This window comes from Bombus affinis, chromosome 14 (assembly GCF_024516045.1).
Source record: "Bombus affinis isolate iyBomAffi1 chromosome 14, iyBomAffi1.2, whole genome shotgun sequence".
NCBI lineage: Eukaryota > Metazoa > Arthropoda > Insecta > Hymenoptera > Apidae > Bombus > Bombus affinis.
In genome coordinates, this window is record NC_066357.1 from 4,575,380 (window position 1) to 4,592,875 (window position 17,496).

Genomic DNA, 17,496 nt, shown 5'->3' on the forward strand with positions numbered 1-17,496 from the left:
TTACGTCAGATATTTCATATATTTTCGTGCATTCCGTGCATTCTATAAATTTAATATCTTAAAATTCCCCATAAATGCTTCTACATTTATTCTTATTATCAGAAAACCACTGTAACCCTAGTCTAGAGCTATCTCGATAGCAATGAAAGCAATCAAACTTTAGGTGTTCCATTCGTCCGAACGATTCGTCAGAGAACACGCATCTTCAACACTACGACCTAACGCAGCGCACATTCAGCGATTACACTTCGCTTTTCGTGGCGACCGCCGCGGTCTAACCCGGTGGAATCAGCCACTCCAAGTACTGTTAAGCATCCGTGGCACAAGTGCCACACCGAGGAAGTTCCAGTAATGTTCGCCGTGTGTCGAGAGCAGCGTATACAGAGCCAGGAGGGGCCTTGTTCCCACGCCCGACGCCGTGATCTTTGCCGAGCTACTTAGTCCTCCGCTAGAACGAGCCTCTCCTTCCCTTTTCCCTCCGTCGTTTCTTTTCTCTCGTCCTCTCTCGAGATCTATGGCCGTTCCGCTGCCTGACTCACCGAAAGGTGAGCGTTGATCTCTGTTCTCCTTGCGACAGAGACTCTCTCGCTCTCTACTCCTGCCCGCTATCCTAAGACCAGAGGATATACACCTTCTTTTCTTGCCCCGCAATGACTATGTGGGTTACATAAGGTGGCAACGCGCGAGCCTTGCGGCACGTTCGTGTAATAATAACGCGTACCTGAATCGGTGAACGGGAACGGGAGCAGTGATGGAGATGGAGGGATGTTTAACGAACAGGAAGTAGCGTCTCAGACTTTCAAGGATGTTTCTGCTTCGGGATAGGATGAGGAGACCGGGGTGTTTTGCAGAGAGGCGTTGAGAGGGTTATTTGGGCACTGTGTTGACGTTCGATGAAGTTTTGCTGATCCTGTACAAATACAGTGGCACTCCATCGTATTTATTACAATATTTACTTACTAATGAATTAGGCAAGTTTGGGTTAAAGTGTTAGGAGAATAGATGAGACAGATTTAAGTAAAACGTAGGTTAAGAAAATTTACGACTAGGTTAGTGTGTAATTGTTTTGAACCTTAAAGGTATTGAGGGATGAGTGCAAAGAATGATAAGTCAAACCCATATCTATGCTAAAGAGGTCGAAATAAAAACAAATTATTGTTATTATTATTAATAAATTGGGTCAAGTATATGGTTATATAATCATTCATATTTAGGAAATGAAATTTTAATGCTGCAAAAAAAGGAAATGTACAAGTTGGTGAACAAACGCTTCAGTGGGAAATAATGATATGTGCAGATCTTTTTACTACTAAACTAAGTACTATTAAGTTATATATTCTATATCGTGTTTTTAAATTGTTCAAAAATTTCCGAGGTAGAGAAAAGTAGGGAAGGATTGTCGTCGATAGACATGACTTTTTTCTTCAATTTTATGCTAGTTCAAAATTTTTTGAGGTAAAGAAAAGCGACTTTCTGTTGCAGCTTTCCTTAAAACAATGAGAGTCTCTCTGTCCATCAAGGAACTTTGGTTAAATGAGAGATTAGAGTAGTAAAATTAATAGGTAATTCTCCAAATATATTCTCAAAATACTGGCCATCAAAATGCAATTTTGTGCTACTATATGACAAGGAAGCAGTTGCAAGAGGCGGAGACTTGTACGCATGGGTAGGAGACGATGTTGCATCGTAACCATGCTGAGAAAAACAGAAGCTTATAAGAGAGAAAGAGAAGCCACAGTCTATGTCCATATGATATCTATGATTAAAGTAATCAGAGAAAGAAGGGAGAAGCTGCATCGCGTGCACGTGATGCACGTGATCATAAACAATCGGCATATTAAGCTAACATCTACACGCGAATGTAAATATGTCGAAATGATTAGAAGCGTGCAGGGTCTTCGAACTCGGCAGAATCGTCGGAATACCAAGAAAATCGGTGTACACCTTCGATCAATGTAATCTCGAATCACGAAGGATAAACCGTCTTCTCGATCATCGACTGGTTTGCACGCTTCAGAGAGAACTTATCGATCGAATCCAAACAACAGCTGTAATTTCATGAAGATAATATACATATTTTGGTATGGAGAATACATGCAACTTCTATCTACAATTTAAGTTTCTCAATTTTTTCCGCTTTTCTTTGAAGATAATTAATTAAAAGTTTACTTTTGTTAATTATGTATAAAAAGAAACGAGAATAGTTTGAGATCAGAGATATGAGTTTTAAATAAGGAAACCGGAGAAATTTGAAGAAGAATGATATTAGTACTGTTATCTGAATTCCGTGTAGCTGTCTGTACAAGGAATGTTACCTGGTATGTCTTGAAAATTACCAACGATGAAACTACGAAATTAATGTCCTTATTTGTGTGTAGCAAACTAGCACTAGCTAATTTAGAAGAGGCTAAATTAAAATGATAATTATGTAGCAGGAATTTTTTGGAGGTACGAGAAATAAAGTATAAATAGTCAGTCTACAGAACTTCGCAATTAATAATTAAGATACTGTAAAACATTATTTTTTTACAGAAAAATTCGAAGTCTTATTACCCCAATCAAAACTTTCCTTTTAGCATGTACAATTAATTCCTCGTACTAATTCCCACATAGTTAATTTCAATTAATTAAAATTTCATACCCACTTTTCACCAAAGCAGAAGAAACATTTCACAATTAACATTTCACGTTCGTATTTATCAAAAATAGTTCCTACTCTTCATCAATAGAACCATCAAACTTCGCACTTGTCGCTGAAGGAAAACAATTCCTAAATTCCAAAACTTCCATCACGAACTATTTTTGTACCATTTTTTTTTCCGTCCTTCCAGTGTTCGCCCTCTAATCACTGCCAAATGTTGCAGCACAAAGGTGTTCAGGGAGTTTTACCCTAGGGACGCGAACCTACCCCTAGGAATTCGCGCGAGAAATGCCCCAGGACGACAAGTGCATATTCCCATCGCGGCGCTTTTAACACGGCCACCATCGTTGACCAAGGAACAATCGGATTAACGAAGTTAAACGATGGGGTAGCCACCCCCTCCGCTTTGCATCTGTCACGTTTCGCACGTAGAGGCTCGCGGAGACGTTGCGGGGGTGTAGCTTCGTCGATAGGAAAATAACAGCCGGTTTTTCACCCTGACAGCAGATTAACTATCGCAGACGGTGTAGAAATGAACTTCAAAGGGGTCGTGTATAGTTTTCAGGGGTGGTTAGTGATCGACGAACGGTGATGTGGTTCTCTTTCGAAATATCGGATCAAGCATCGTTCCGTGGCTTATTAGAGGATCAAACGATGATGTTGGTTTGGAAGATTTAAGTTCGAACGTATTATACATTGAAATTGAAAGATTTTTAGAGGATTTGAAGGGTAGTTCTAGATGACAGATAGTGGGAGTTTAGTGTAAAATTGCTTGTCGATGTGTGGACTGATCTTGATATTGGAATATTATCTATGCTAGAAATAGTGACGTATTGATATTAGTGTCAACATGGGTTTCAATTTTGATAACAGTATATTGCGCGAACAATTTATCAGCTCAGGATGTAAAGGATGAGATTTTTACGCGAGATCTTTAATTTAACTTGAAAAATCAACAAAACGATGGTTCTACTTTCTAGAGATAACAATATTGCTAAACGTCATACTGTCGGTGAATCACATCATCCTGTCATTAACCAAATACATATAATCTTATAGTGTTTGATTCTTTAATTTTCGAAGAATTGTACGATATCTAAATCTTACGTACGATACCTAATATCTTTCCTTTTTCTAACTAGTTCTCTTACTACACTGCACTAACATATCGTGTAAAATGTATTTTTTATGCAGCAGCATCAGAGAAAATGAATATTTCATTTGTGTGCGCGTTCAACGAACTAATTAAGTTGCGAACAAGCTAATTACCATCCGTTCACCTCTGATTAATTCTAACATAGACGCGTACCACGTTTTCCAATAGTCTCGCGGGACTCTGATGCTCTCTAACATAATTTCTGGTATTAATTAATAATTATCAAACCGCGAACCTAAAACTTTCAGAACCATTCGAGATTAGGCTAATTATCCATTCAAGTAATCCTTATTTGGACTCTACTTTCCTAGTGTATCATTCTTATTAGGGTAATTAATTATTAATTTTGAAGCTTCGAGGCATAAAAGCAATTAGTTCGTTGTTGCTCCTCTTAATGAATTAAAAACTTGCAGGAAAGAAAAGCTCATGGAAAATTATAATACGACTGTTTGCATAATTTGTAACTCGTAACGTAGAATTCATTATGTAGTTCCTATTGTTTATGGGGAAAGAGATTAATAAAGTCACAGAGAAAATATTAATGATAGCGATAAATTTCAGAAAATGTGTAGCTTTAATAAAATTTAAAAAAAAACTAATTAAATTTCAGTAAACTTGGTTTTAGTAAAATAAATCTTCAAATTTACAAGTACAGAAAAGAAAGAAAGCCTTTTCTATTAAAAACACAATCGTTAAATAGGCTTCACCAGGGTCAAACAATTCATAACGCGTTGCGAACGATGACTCACATGCGCGCGCGCGATAGCTAATGAAATTCCACTTCCTCGCGCGACAAAGAAAACGCATGTCTCGCTTGTTGTTGCGTCGAGTCGTGCCTTGTGCGCTAATTCTATCAACTATCCGGTCAACCAGCGGATCCTTCAGGTCGAGAAACGCTTAACAAACAATATTCTTACTCATCTTACGAAAACCTAAAAAAAGATACTGACTATCGTTCATTATAGTCACATGAAAAATTCACATGAGGGAATAGAGAAGCAGGAAAATCACGATTCACGTACTACAATGTGTTTTATGAACCGGCTGAGAAGAGAGTAACTCGGTCTTCTATTCTTCCTGATGAAAGAATGTTAGATTGAATTGAATATGGACGTTAGGTCGAAGCTTTAGAAGCAACTGTGAATTAAAAACGAAGGCTGAATATCATAAAGCTTGATATGTAGAGTGGTTTGACGAATTTATAATACAAATTGGCTTGATTTGTTCATTATTGATTTGATTATTATTGTACATGTGTAACATAGTTAAATAGTCTATTAGAAATTGTAGTAAGAACTCTGTGTTATGAAAATTGGATGTAATATTTTATTAGTACTGAAATATGTATTAGAAGATTAATAGTTAGCCATTTTATGAAGCTGTCGTTAACAGCTGAAATTAAGTATATGCGATAAGATATAATCGATACGAACCTGTAATCATATCTCATCAAGTGCGACAAATAAATTATATAAGTTATTAAATATAAAATGTTCCATTTATAATTAAAATATAATGAAAGTAATTATCAATTTAATTGGTGTAATAAAGAGGGCTGTAAAATTATGCGAATTTATTATTCATAATTCGATTTGCCGCTGTAATTTACTGTTACTAAATCATTTACTAATTTATTCATTACTTATTGCTGTTATATACAGTTTAAAAAATATATATATAAACTATATCGATTAAATTCGTATTTATTAATAAATGTCACAAAATAACGAAGAAAGAATGATAAAAAAATTAAGTTGAATGTTATTACATAATTATATAATTCATATTAAATAAAGCATATAGGCGACATCTGTAACAACTCTACATTGGTGACATGGTGTATAACCGTTAATGTATTTATAAACGCGTAACGCGCGTGGCAACACACATGTGCGACACCGTAAAAATACTCGAAATCTTAGCAGGAGGGATCGCTTATAACGAGGACAAGGGGGATAAGAAAAAAGAAGACGTATAGATATACTCTATACTCACCGAAGACATTTCCTAAGAGTCTTAGCCGCGCCACCCTAGTGGCTGTATTGACGGTTAATGGTCTCCGTGGTCGTTGACAAGATAATGCCAGAGCCATTGAGAATAGTTACCAAGCACGCGTTTATTGAAATTCAAGAGAAGAACGTATTTCGAAGAACAAGTCCACGACCGAAATATGCTCCTTTTAGAATTTCCTCGATTGCCTCCTTGGATCGAACTTGGGAAATGGGAAAGTAGGCCTCTCTAAGTGTCCCGAGCTGTAGCATTTGTTAATTTGGTATTTTCTATAGTATGAATTCGATGATCAAACGCTAGGTGCGATAATGAAACAGTTTACGACACGCTTAACCTGGAAAAGTATAATTTTGAAACACTAGAGCGTTTGAATATTCATATAACTTTCTACTATTCGTATACGATGATCCGATAACATACTTTTTCGATTAATAAGAAGAAAACCTCGCGAAATGTTATCAAGTACTCGTAGTAATTATTTCGAAATATGAATTGGTTCGTTTGCACCCGATACTCTAAGCAAAATATCGATCAACGATTCTTCGATATCAAGCTTTTTCAATATCGCGTTACAATTTCGAAATACCAAAGCATTTGAATATTTACCATCTATTCGTACACGATGATCCGTCAACATAGTTTCTCGAATAATAAGAAAGTAAAATTCTGCGAAATATTGTCCAAATATTCACACTAATTGGTAATTGTTCCACAAAATGAATTTGACCCGTTTGCACGCGACACTATATGCAAAATATCGATCGACGATTGTTCGATAGCGAGGTTTTCAATATCGCGCCACAGCTCGAGATCTCGAAAAGGAACTCTAAAGTAGGAGATGGCGCTGTGAGAAAAACAGAAGGAAGGAAGGAAGACCACCACGCGACCGACTCATGTTTGTCACCTGAGTTTTCTCGCGGTTGAATAAGGAGAAACGGCAAAAGACGGGGGAAGTCGGAGGAAAGGAGCGCGAATTCACGCAGAGAAGCCAGGAAAAGGCGGACAGCTTGAACCAAGCCACTACAACGACTGGCTTTCGTTGCAGAAGCAAACTCCCCATCTGCTCTGTTCGTTGCTGCCCCAACTCCCTGCTGTCATTACATGGTTGTGTGTGTGCGAGCACGCCCTTGTTCGTGTGAATATGTGCGGTTACCAATACACCTTGGCAATTCGTGCGTGGCGGCAGGCGGACGTTCTAACCTCTCGAAGCGGAAAGGTTGCGGTGAAATGAAACGCTATATATCTGCAGGATCTCACCTTGCGGATATCTCGTTGATAAGTAGTTACCTTATCTATCATTGCCCAACCGAAGTTCGAAGAACCGCTATACAACGATAGCCATGAAAACTTTAGCACAAGTGAGACAGCGATCAAATTCGCGCGGTCGGTAATTGATGTATGTTTATCGCCGCATGGAAATTATCGATAAAGAAGAACATTATGAAAACAATGAGAACCCATGAACTGAACTTGTATCATCAGATCAGAAGTGCTTCACTACGGTTTAGGATAAAATAATTGAATTGTGGAGAATTTTATTTCAATTTGTACTTTGTACCTTACTCGATAAAGACGTTTGCGTAAAATATACAATACAAATTAAAGTCAAATATATTAAATTGTCAACAGTTAAATATGATTTAAATATGTGGATTAAACTTTAATTATAGAGTTGCATGAATATTATTGATAAATTTAATATAATTCTTTTCTTGTGTTTATTTAGAATATTTTTTAAATTTTTCCATAAGAAAATATATGTTTCATTTGATAATTTTTCACATTGTAGGAATTATAACCTCAATAGGATAGGAGAGAGTTGCATAAGATATGCTCACTGATTTAGAAGAATAAAGTGGTGGCATGATTTTCCTAACCTCGACGGAGATTCAGACGTAGTTAAGAGAAGAACAGAAAGTCGAAATTTCGAATCTTTCTTGACCTAGATCTAGACTTTTCAATAATGATCTCGATCGCAAGCAGTTGTACACGTACGTATATATATTACAAGCGTCGTGTGCAAACGTACAAGGAGGAGCGTGTATGTCGCAGCTGCAGCTGCCTGCAGGAGCGGAACACTGGGCTTTGGGGATGGCAACGGTTGTGCACCACCTGGCCTTAGGAAGCCAGCACCGGGCCTCGGCATTGGCGTAGACTCTACTTGAGACGAATGACCGGAAAAAAGGGGAATAGAAGAGTACAATAGAGCAACGACTTTCAAAATTCCGGCACCCTCCTAAATAGCCGGACAACCTTGCAAAAATCGATCGATGGCTTTTAAAAATATACTTATGCTTAGGAGATGCAATTTATTGCTATCTATAATTATATAATTTTTTGTTATAATTGTATAATGTTAAATAAAAATTAATAGAACAGATTATTAGTTAGTTAGGAATAATATTCAATTAGAAAAATATTTATATAATTTGGATGGTAGGCAATATAAATTTTCTATAGACTATGATTTAAATATTAATTTAATATTAAGAAAGTGTTCAGGTGTTAAGATTTCATTTTGCATAAAGATGTTAATTGTATTAAATTAATTATACTGAATAAATCTGTTAATTTGTAATTTCTTTAAAAATAAATGAATGAAATTTTAGAATTCGTTTTTCTAAAGATAAAAGTAATAGTGAATAAAAATAGATCAGTTTGAAATACTACAAGCAGATCTATTTATAATATACTGACGTTTTGTAATGGAAAATTAACTTAAAAATTGTTAGCGTTCCTCGTTCTTTATATCATATCAAGATGCACAAAAATAATCTGTAACAGATACATTTGTTAGTGAAAGGAGTTTTGGTTTTCTTTCTCGAGTTAACATATTTTCGGCTGTAGTTTTAAGTTCAAAATCACATCTGTACATTATTTGTCACAAGTAGAAGCTGGCGTCTCGGAATTACCAGTCGATCTATTTCAGTACTGTACAGGAGTCATAAATTATAATCTATATATCTAGCGGGCAAATGTTGAGAAATGTGTAATTTGAAAAACAATAAACAAAACTTTTACTAGAGATGCGTGTGGTTTTAGTCTAATGAGTATAATTATTATTTTATAGAAAAATTCTTTCATAAAAAAGACACATATTAAAGTTTTAGTATATTAGTTTATTAGTTAATAAACTTACATTAAATATATCATTGGACATATTTTTGGTTATTACGTGAATTATGTATGGAGCGATTTCCTTTACAAGTTGATTCTTTATGCATCGATGGAAACGAAAAGCTTTATTGATAGATGGGCTACGATTCATTACGTTGGATGCACGACAAATGACGCAACACACAAATTTTCCCGCTTTACGAGCCAATAACTTTCACGGGGCATTACCATACTTGATCGCATTAATAGTCCCGAGCATAATAAGTCTCGATCGGATTAAGGGTAGCGGAAACCCCAGCAGACGCTTACGACTGCTTAATAGAAACGTTATTTTCATGACTCTGGTCAGACACCCTCGTGGTACCCTCAAGATAGAAATATCGCAATCGATCTTAAAATTCATGTACATTGTATTCTTTACAATACGTTGTAATATTCTTCATAATAATTCTTTATACAATGATTCTCTATAATGTAAAGCAAAGTTGTAAGATAATAAAATTACAAAAGAAATCAAATTTGAAATTAAAAAAATAAGATAAGGGTCTGAGAATTTCGAAACACTATCACATTGAATATTTTCACGAAGGAGTGGAAGGCACATGATAAATTTTTTAATGCATGCATAAACATCCACAATCTTGTCAACCGTAAATCCCCTAAACCCCATAAAAATTCATTTTTATCTAAAAGAAAACAGGAGTCTTTGCTGGTTGGCTCCCCTTCAAGGATCACACAAAGAATAGCAAATTCTCCCTCGTTCAGCGAGCTATATTTTCCAGAATCATGGTGGGTTCGGCTTAATTCCCGTGAAAGGAACAGGGAAAAGAGCCGAGCGAATTAACGCGTTAAGCCTTCGTCGCGAGGCGACGCGCGATTTCTATAGAATTTCCACAACGGCGAGCTAGAAGGCGGGGTTGGAGGGGCAGTGTGTTGCGCAATCCTACGCCACCCCCGCCGCCCATCCAGCCATGGGGTTTGCGCGTTGATATCGCAATAGAAGCTGTATCGATCCCGGGCCGACAGGAGACCGGCTGTTGTCAGGGGGTTGATAACGATATGCAAGCTCTATAGACACAGCACGGCTAAAAGCTCCGCGGAGCTTTCAGCCTCTGTCGCGAGGGCAGCCTCCGCACACGCGGCTTCAGCCATTTTTCGCCAAGCGATTCATTGCGATTCAGCATGGATTTAAACTCTTTCTTCGAGTATGCAAATGGAAATCGAGGAAATGTTTGAGTTTTGCTCTAGGAAAGGAAGTTGGTTTTCGGTAGCCTGTTTTCTACACTTCAGATTATTAACTATTTTTCCTATTAAGTAACTAGTTTTGTTATAGGCGAAGAAGTAGATTGTTTTCATATTCTTTTAAAGATATCGTCACGACAATCCTTTTAGGGAGCGAAACGTTTGGGTTTTGGTCTAGAGGAAATAGATCTTTGGTAGCATAGTTTTCTATATCTTTTTGGAAGGTATATAAACTCTATATATATTTCTTAGATGTTACAGATATTTGGACATTTTGTGAATTTTATTCGCTGGTTACTGAAATGTTGCGCTGTGTCGTTATGTCGTTTTCCTGAACAAGAGATTGAATTTTTAGTAGGGTCATGTCTACTGCAGTGTACATAATCTTGTAGCAATAATCTTGTATTTTCAAATATTATCTTATGCAGTTGTTATCTTATGCAAATGTATTTATGATTATATTATTTTTATCGAACGAAAAAGCGGATTTCTGCTTTAATGGATGGCTTTGCAAATCTGTTAAAAGCTCCATAATTTTGTATACATTACAGTTCTTAGATATTATTTTATTCAGTTGTTACCGTATATTATTTTTGCTGGTTAATTTCCTGTTAAAAGTTTTGATATTATTATTCTACACATGTTCGGAATCTGCAAGAATGAACAATCAATATCTTCTTCATGCTTCGATATATCACGAAATATCAAGAAAAGCTGTTTGCTGAATCGACGACTCGTGATTGCAAGATAGCGTAAATACCATTTATAGAAGATGAATGAAGGGAACGTTTGATAAAAATAAAAAGCGAGGGGAGGCGATAAGTTTACTTGGATCTTTCATCGGTGATCGACGATGATGAATTATTTTTCCCATCGAAGGGCAATCGTCCTTCGAGAATTCTCGAAAGACGAACAAATCTTTTCCTCTATGTTCGAGTTACTCTGAATTTTCGAACGAACTGCGACCGAAAAGGATATTACTTTGGAAAAAATGTGAAACGCGGAAGAGCGTTCCTGGTGTCGGTGGATCGATAAGCGGAGGTTCGATAGCTTTTAGAGTGTTCTGTCGATTTATTTCGAGCACTTTCCCATTAACGTTTGTCGGCGGATTGACGAACGATAGAGGCCGGAAAATCGGGCAGAAATTGGAATGAAATGCTGCACACAAGAGAACGACCAAAATAAAATTCTCTTTTGATTGCTTCCTTGTTTATCCTTTACCAGAGATTAAATTCCTTTTACGAATTATTGAAAAAATTGTTGATTGATTCTTTGAATTTGGATAATTCAATAAAATAAGCAAACCATTAATCATCAGCCTTTTTAAAAATTGTAAATAACAATTCAGGTGTTACAAAAAAAAAAAAAAAAAAAAAAATGGTTAATGGTAATACCTACAAATGGACGGTTGAAATTTGATCGAAACCCAATGGAGGATGATGAAACACGTCCAATTTCCATACCTGCGAACAGATGGTCGATTTTGCGCGTGCTTCGGGAAAGGAAAAGGCACCTTGTTGTCATCGGGATTTGCATGTGAATTCCCATGAACACGACGTACGGATATTTTTTGTTCGTTCAGCTTCTGGCGTAGAAAGGAAGGAAGGAAGGAAGGAAGGAAGCAGGAAAGGAAGGGATCGTGTGAGGGGAAGCCATTCGAGAAACCAGCAACTTCCCCTCAGGATATTATGGCAGATGGGCCGTGAAGCTTATCCCCCTTAAGATCCTAATGAATCCGCGTGTATAATCCGACCATATTGTGTAAAGATGATTAACGTGGAGAGTAAGAAGAAATTTTTGAAAAATTCCCAGGTGTCGTGAGGTATTTTTTGTTCTTGCAATTACTTTTTAAATTAAGAAATTTTTTTTTTCGAAGAATTCAGGAGGGTTCCAAAGATTTTTACGTGAAATTTTGATCGTGTAAATTATTGTATTAATTAATTATTTCAATCTTTTGCTTGTTTATTACGTAAAACTATATCTAGAGGTTCGAAGTGAACAACGAAATTAGATTAATAGTAAATTCATTTCGTATGTTTAATGTTCCAAAAGTGCTGCTCATATTGGCCATCGAACACAACAGAGGCACTCGAAGTTATTCAATTTGCAGATTGAATTTTAGTGAAGTCAACGCAATGGAAAAATTAAACAAATATTTAGAAAGTCAAACCATAGATATAAATTAAGAAAAGTATATGAAACAACAATGTAATAAATTATATTACAAATTAACAAACCATATAATTTACAAGCTATTTAAGAATTAAATAACCGTATAAAAGATTAGATTTAGAAACACTAAACTGAACTATAAATTAAATAAACAATATGAAATAAACAATACAAGAAATCATATAAAATGATATCTACTACATAAAATATGAGCTACATAACAAATTAACAAACCATATAATCTATAAACTATATAAAAAACCAACGAATTAAATAAACTATAAACCATAGAAAGTACTTAAACTCAAATACAGCAAAAATTGAGATATTAACGAAATAATATTAACCCAAACGAATAAAATATTAGACTTGCATCAAAGACAAAAAGATCACAAGTAAATAACCAAAAATAAACCTTCCACTCCACAATCCTCCGTTACTTCTGCCTCCAATTCATTTCAAGTACCAACATCAATCTTTGAATATTATCGGTTCATTTGCATCACAAAAACCATTCTGAAATCCCAAGACGCTAACAAGTCGCTCGCCATCAAAGAAAAAGGGGTCGCGAATTACACGAGATTGTCTTGAACAAGGGTTAGGCCTAATCTCCATAGAGCTCGTTGATTAACCAGGATAATTCAATCACGACAAGCCGAACGACGAAATGTTCCTCGAAGACTGTCGAGTGGCTATTTGATGTTATCACGGATCGTCCATCGAGTTTCCAGACTCCAGAAGAAAAGCTTGGGTAAGGTATAATTAGAGGATAAAAAGGAGTTGGAGGAAACGGTGTGCATGAGCGGATTAAGACGCCGCGTCGGTTTGAACGTCTTTTACTCATCCAACGTTTATTGCTCTCGTTGCTGTGTTCACCGGGAACTTTCTCGGTTTACGCGGGGGTCAATGGTTCACCGTGGTTCTCAGTTTCTATGGAGATGTCGACGGTTTACTGCGCAAACATTGTGCGTCCACTTTTTGTGAAATTACGGTTTCCATATGCAACAAATAGTCATTTTCCTTATGCTGTATAAATATCACATTTGTATCCATTTCATAAGTCTGTTGGAAATAATATTTTTGTTCATCCTTTTGTTTATTTCGAAATATTTTCATAAGATCCACTTTTGTCATTTCAGGTTCCTGAAAAGGACCAGCGCGCTATTTGCGATCCATTTTATAGCAGCATTGATAATAATAAACATGATAAATACAATGCAAAAAGTATTTCGATTATAACGTATCATTGAGTTTTTAAAATTGTGTTTTTTTTGGAAACGCTAAAGGTGGATATATAATATTTGTGCAGTAAATCATCCGGTGTACGCTTTGAAAAATATTCTAGATTTTAACTCTCAACTAATTATCATGTAGTCATTTGCAAACATTGTCTGAACTCATGGTCTGACAGTATAAATGTATGTGTATATTTAATACTATAATTAACAGAGCAGTTACGATCAGAATGGTTTCAGGATTTATTTAAGGATTTAAATAATTTTGAGGAATAATACACAAAGGTGCATTTTCCGGGATTTGGATAATTTTTTAAACAATTTGTGCACGGAGGCTTGTTTCCCTTTTACGCTGTGTATTTTCTCATATATCGTTCATTTCAGTTTCCTTGGTACAAATTTCGTGCTTTACTTGTCGATGTTTCATTTCGGTCCAGGAATATCTGATCGAGGATTCTGTGCTTATTTACAGTGTACATGAAATAATATTCAAATGACTGGAGAAATAATTGAATTTCGTCGAACGACATTAAGATGTTCGAAAATATTATCGCATTTTGACAGCCTCCATGCGTTTACTTCCTTCAAATGAAATAGATAGAAATCGTTAAAACGATGTTATTAATGCGTCAACTTGGATCTACCATTTCAGTCCGCCGATGATCCTGCGAAGTCTGAACAAATTTAAATAAATTTCAGATTTATAGCAACGGAGAACCGAAAGGGAACCAGCTGCCAGCAGGATGTCGATAAAACGTAACCTTCATCGCTATCAAAATACACGTGCATTGCGATATTTTGGAATTCCAGTGGTCTGTTCGCATTTGATTCGATTGTTGCTAAGAATAGTCAACGAATTCGCTCTCGTATTCCTTTATTTTCAAAAAATAGAAAATTTATTTCTCTAAGAATATTCAACGAATTCGCTCTCGTATTCCTTTATTTTCAGAAAGTAGAAAATTTATTTCTCGCCAAATGCGATAAAAGCGAAACGTTATAAGAAGATATGAAAAAAGAAGAATAAATTTATAAAGGTAGAAGTTACAACCCCTTTACCCTCCGAAAAAATTCCACCACGTTATTGTATCCCTTACGATTCCTCTAAATAAAATCTCTTAGTATTTCCAAACAAAGTCAACGCCGCCAGGACTATTATACCGTCTTATTAAATCTTACACACGAACAAACCTTACAAATATATAATTTGAACACTGATGGAACTACGATTCAAACAAAAGACACTCGATCTAACCCATTATGTCCAACAACTTCCTACGTACCCATAACTTCTCATAATTCTCCTCCTAACCTTCTTCTTCAAGTACCGCTACACCACCTTAAAATCAAACCGAAACCTCGACCCAACCTCTCTCCATCCTCTAAGCAACCATCTTGAAAAAGCTGGCAAGCAAGAGGTCTCCTCAATTCTCGCGATGTAATTAACAATTAGCGAGGATCCTCGGCTCCGGGACCGGGGCTAATTGTGGCAATTACAGCTGGTTCCCGGCGAACTTCCTGCGATCAGCAACGATAACGTCGACGATGTTGACCCCGGGTACAACGTTGTGGGCGGGTTGAAGACGCGTTCGCAGTCACCGATCGCACGTTCGCCGACACTTGAACTCCTGACACGCGACAATTAAATCATCCACTCGTTGCTAGTCGTCTCGTCTCGCTTTCTGGGCGCCACGCGGGATGACCAATTGAGCGTAGGCCGCGACCAATCGCCTCCGTTGTCCGCGTTCGCCGGGTTTTCGCCAGGCGGACGAGGGAAACCGACAAGAATTCGACCGACTTCCGGCGATTATCGCTGAATCAGCCTGCAGTGGCCTCGGATGGACGGACACGTGGCTCGCGAACTTTTAATTGGGACCTGGCTGCCAGCAAGAACTTTCAAGAGTTTGAAACGTAGGGGGTGAGAATTTCGACGAACGAGATGGTCTCAGCGAGTTTTTAGGGGAAGAAGGTGCGTACTTAACGAAGCATCCGGCTGAACAGAGAAGCGGAGGAAGGTAAATTTACGGTTGAAGCATGGTCGATCTTCTTGTTGGATTGCTTTGGCGGATTTTTCTTGTTCTCAGGTAATTTGAGTAATTTCGGGAAATTTCTCTGCTCCTGAAGCGAAATTGCGCGTTACTCTTTCTTCCGGCTTTCATCCTCTCTCGTCTATGTCGCTCTGCGATTTATTTCGATTTATTTCTGCGTATATATCGATTTATTTCGTTATTCCGTATATAGGAAGGGTGGTGTACAGGGTAGAAAGAAATTTGTCTACTTCAGAAGCGAAATTACGGGGGGTTATTCCTTTCTCGAGCATTCGCTTTTTCTCGTCTGTGTTGCTTTATAATTTGTCTATATTGGTGTGTTTGATTAATCTGTACGTTCGTAGTATTTTGTAATAAGATTGTTACAGATTTTTGACTGATTTTCTTGCTTTAGCGAATTTTTCTTTCCCTGCGTTTATCGAGGGTAGAAAAGATTCTTCTCTCGTGCTGTACGGAAAATTAGTAGGTCGTTCAGTGAAGTAGAATTCTAACGGGGTATGTTCATTTAAAAAATTGAGGTTGGACCCAATATATTCTGGTCTAAAAAGTAGAATATCCTAATCTTTCATCTCGTTAGTAGACCGTTTGTTCTAATGCCTCATTTTAGACGCACGCATGCAGAAAATCTGAAGGTTTCTCCGCGATAATATCGCTTTTCCTGTATAATATGGAAAATCGTACGATGATCTCTAGCTACTTCGACTCGCAGTATGCGCACCTTGATTTTTTAATCTGATAAAATGAATAATTCATCATAACCAGGTACCATACGTAGATACAATAAATCTACTTGTGCTTCTACGCTCGCGGTATCTTCAAAACATCTACAAAACTGGCATTCTCAACTGCATAATTACTGCTTTTCTCTGATATAATAATTACGAATTCAAGTTGAAACTTCTTAGAAACTTCAAGTTGTACCTCGTATTAAATAAGCGAGATTTAATACGAAAGATGTAATCTAAGTCGTCTTAAAATTCAGAATAAACGAAATAGCATTAACAGAGGAGAAAAATAAAAATAGGTAATCCCTAAATCCAATGTATCAATATATCTGAAATAATTTCCACGTTTAAAGATACAAGCGTCTGCGAATTTTATAATATTAGTTTAATCCTGTGTATCTATCTACAATAATTTCAACATTTCAAAGTATAAAAGCCTATCTAAAACATTTTTTAAATTCAAATATGTACGAATCTAAACAATAATTTGTTAATTCAAAGTAATTTCTAAATTCAAAAATATACCAGAATATTTTCAATTTAAAACTTTACGAAGCTATGTCTTTCGTATCGCCCAATTTAATTCAATTACTGCGGCTGAGATAACAATGCGCTATACTTGTTTCCAAGCAACTCCTATACACGTCGAACAAACAAAAAGAGAGTGCTAGAGAAGCTGATCGAGAACACTGAGCGCGACTGTTCAAAAAACCGCCACCGTTCAATTCCCGTTTGGCAACGCGGACGATTTCGATTTGCGGTTTCGCAACATTTGTTCCATTAAAGTCTAGAGTCGGTGCCGTGTTCCCTGGAGTAATATGCGTCTCGAGCGAAGGGCTGGAAAGGGACATCCCTTAAAAAAGTCAGCCTCGAACCGAGGGCTGAAAGGACCATTGTCCCCGCGGTAACTAACTTTGCTCAGAAAAATGACTCATCCCTGCCGGACGATAAGACGAGAACGAGATCAAACAGATGGGATTGAAAGATAAATTTAACGTTTGAGCGTGAAAAAATGGTCGAGGAATAAAATTAGATTTTGATCCTCTACAAACGTTTAATAATAGGTCAGATTTATGGAAGAATTTCGGTGAGTCTTTAGGAGTGTAGATTAAGAAGTTTCATTGAATTCATTTAATTTTAGTCCACGAGATAG

At 36.7% G+C, this 17,496-nt stretch overlaps 1 protein-coding gene and 1 pseudogene across 4 annotated transcripts in view; one reads left to right on the plus strand and one right to left on the minus strand.

Annotated features, from left to right (window-relative positions):
- Nucleotides 1-17,496, minus strand: part of LOC126923880 (protein neuralized) — a 121,276-nt gene that overhangs the window by 23,404 nt on the left and 80,376 nt on the right. The window contains exon 1 of one of the 4 annotated variants that reach the window (XM_050737769.1): nucleotides 5,793-5,904. The exons of the other annotated variants lie outside the window; for them this stretch is intronic. Coding sequence (XP_050593726.1) covers nucleotides 5,793-5,889 — 97 coding nt within the window. The 5' untranslated portion in view covers nucleotides 5,890-5,904. Of the gene's footprint in view, nucleotides 1-5,792; nucleotides 5,905-17,496 lie in introns of those variants that run through there. 4 annotated transcript variants of the gene reach the window in all.
- LOC126923924 (uncharacterized) lies at nucleotides 6,646-8,641 on the plus strand (annotated as a pseudogene).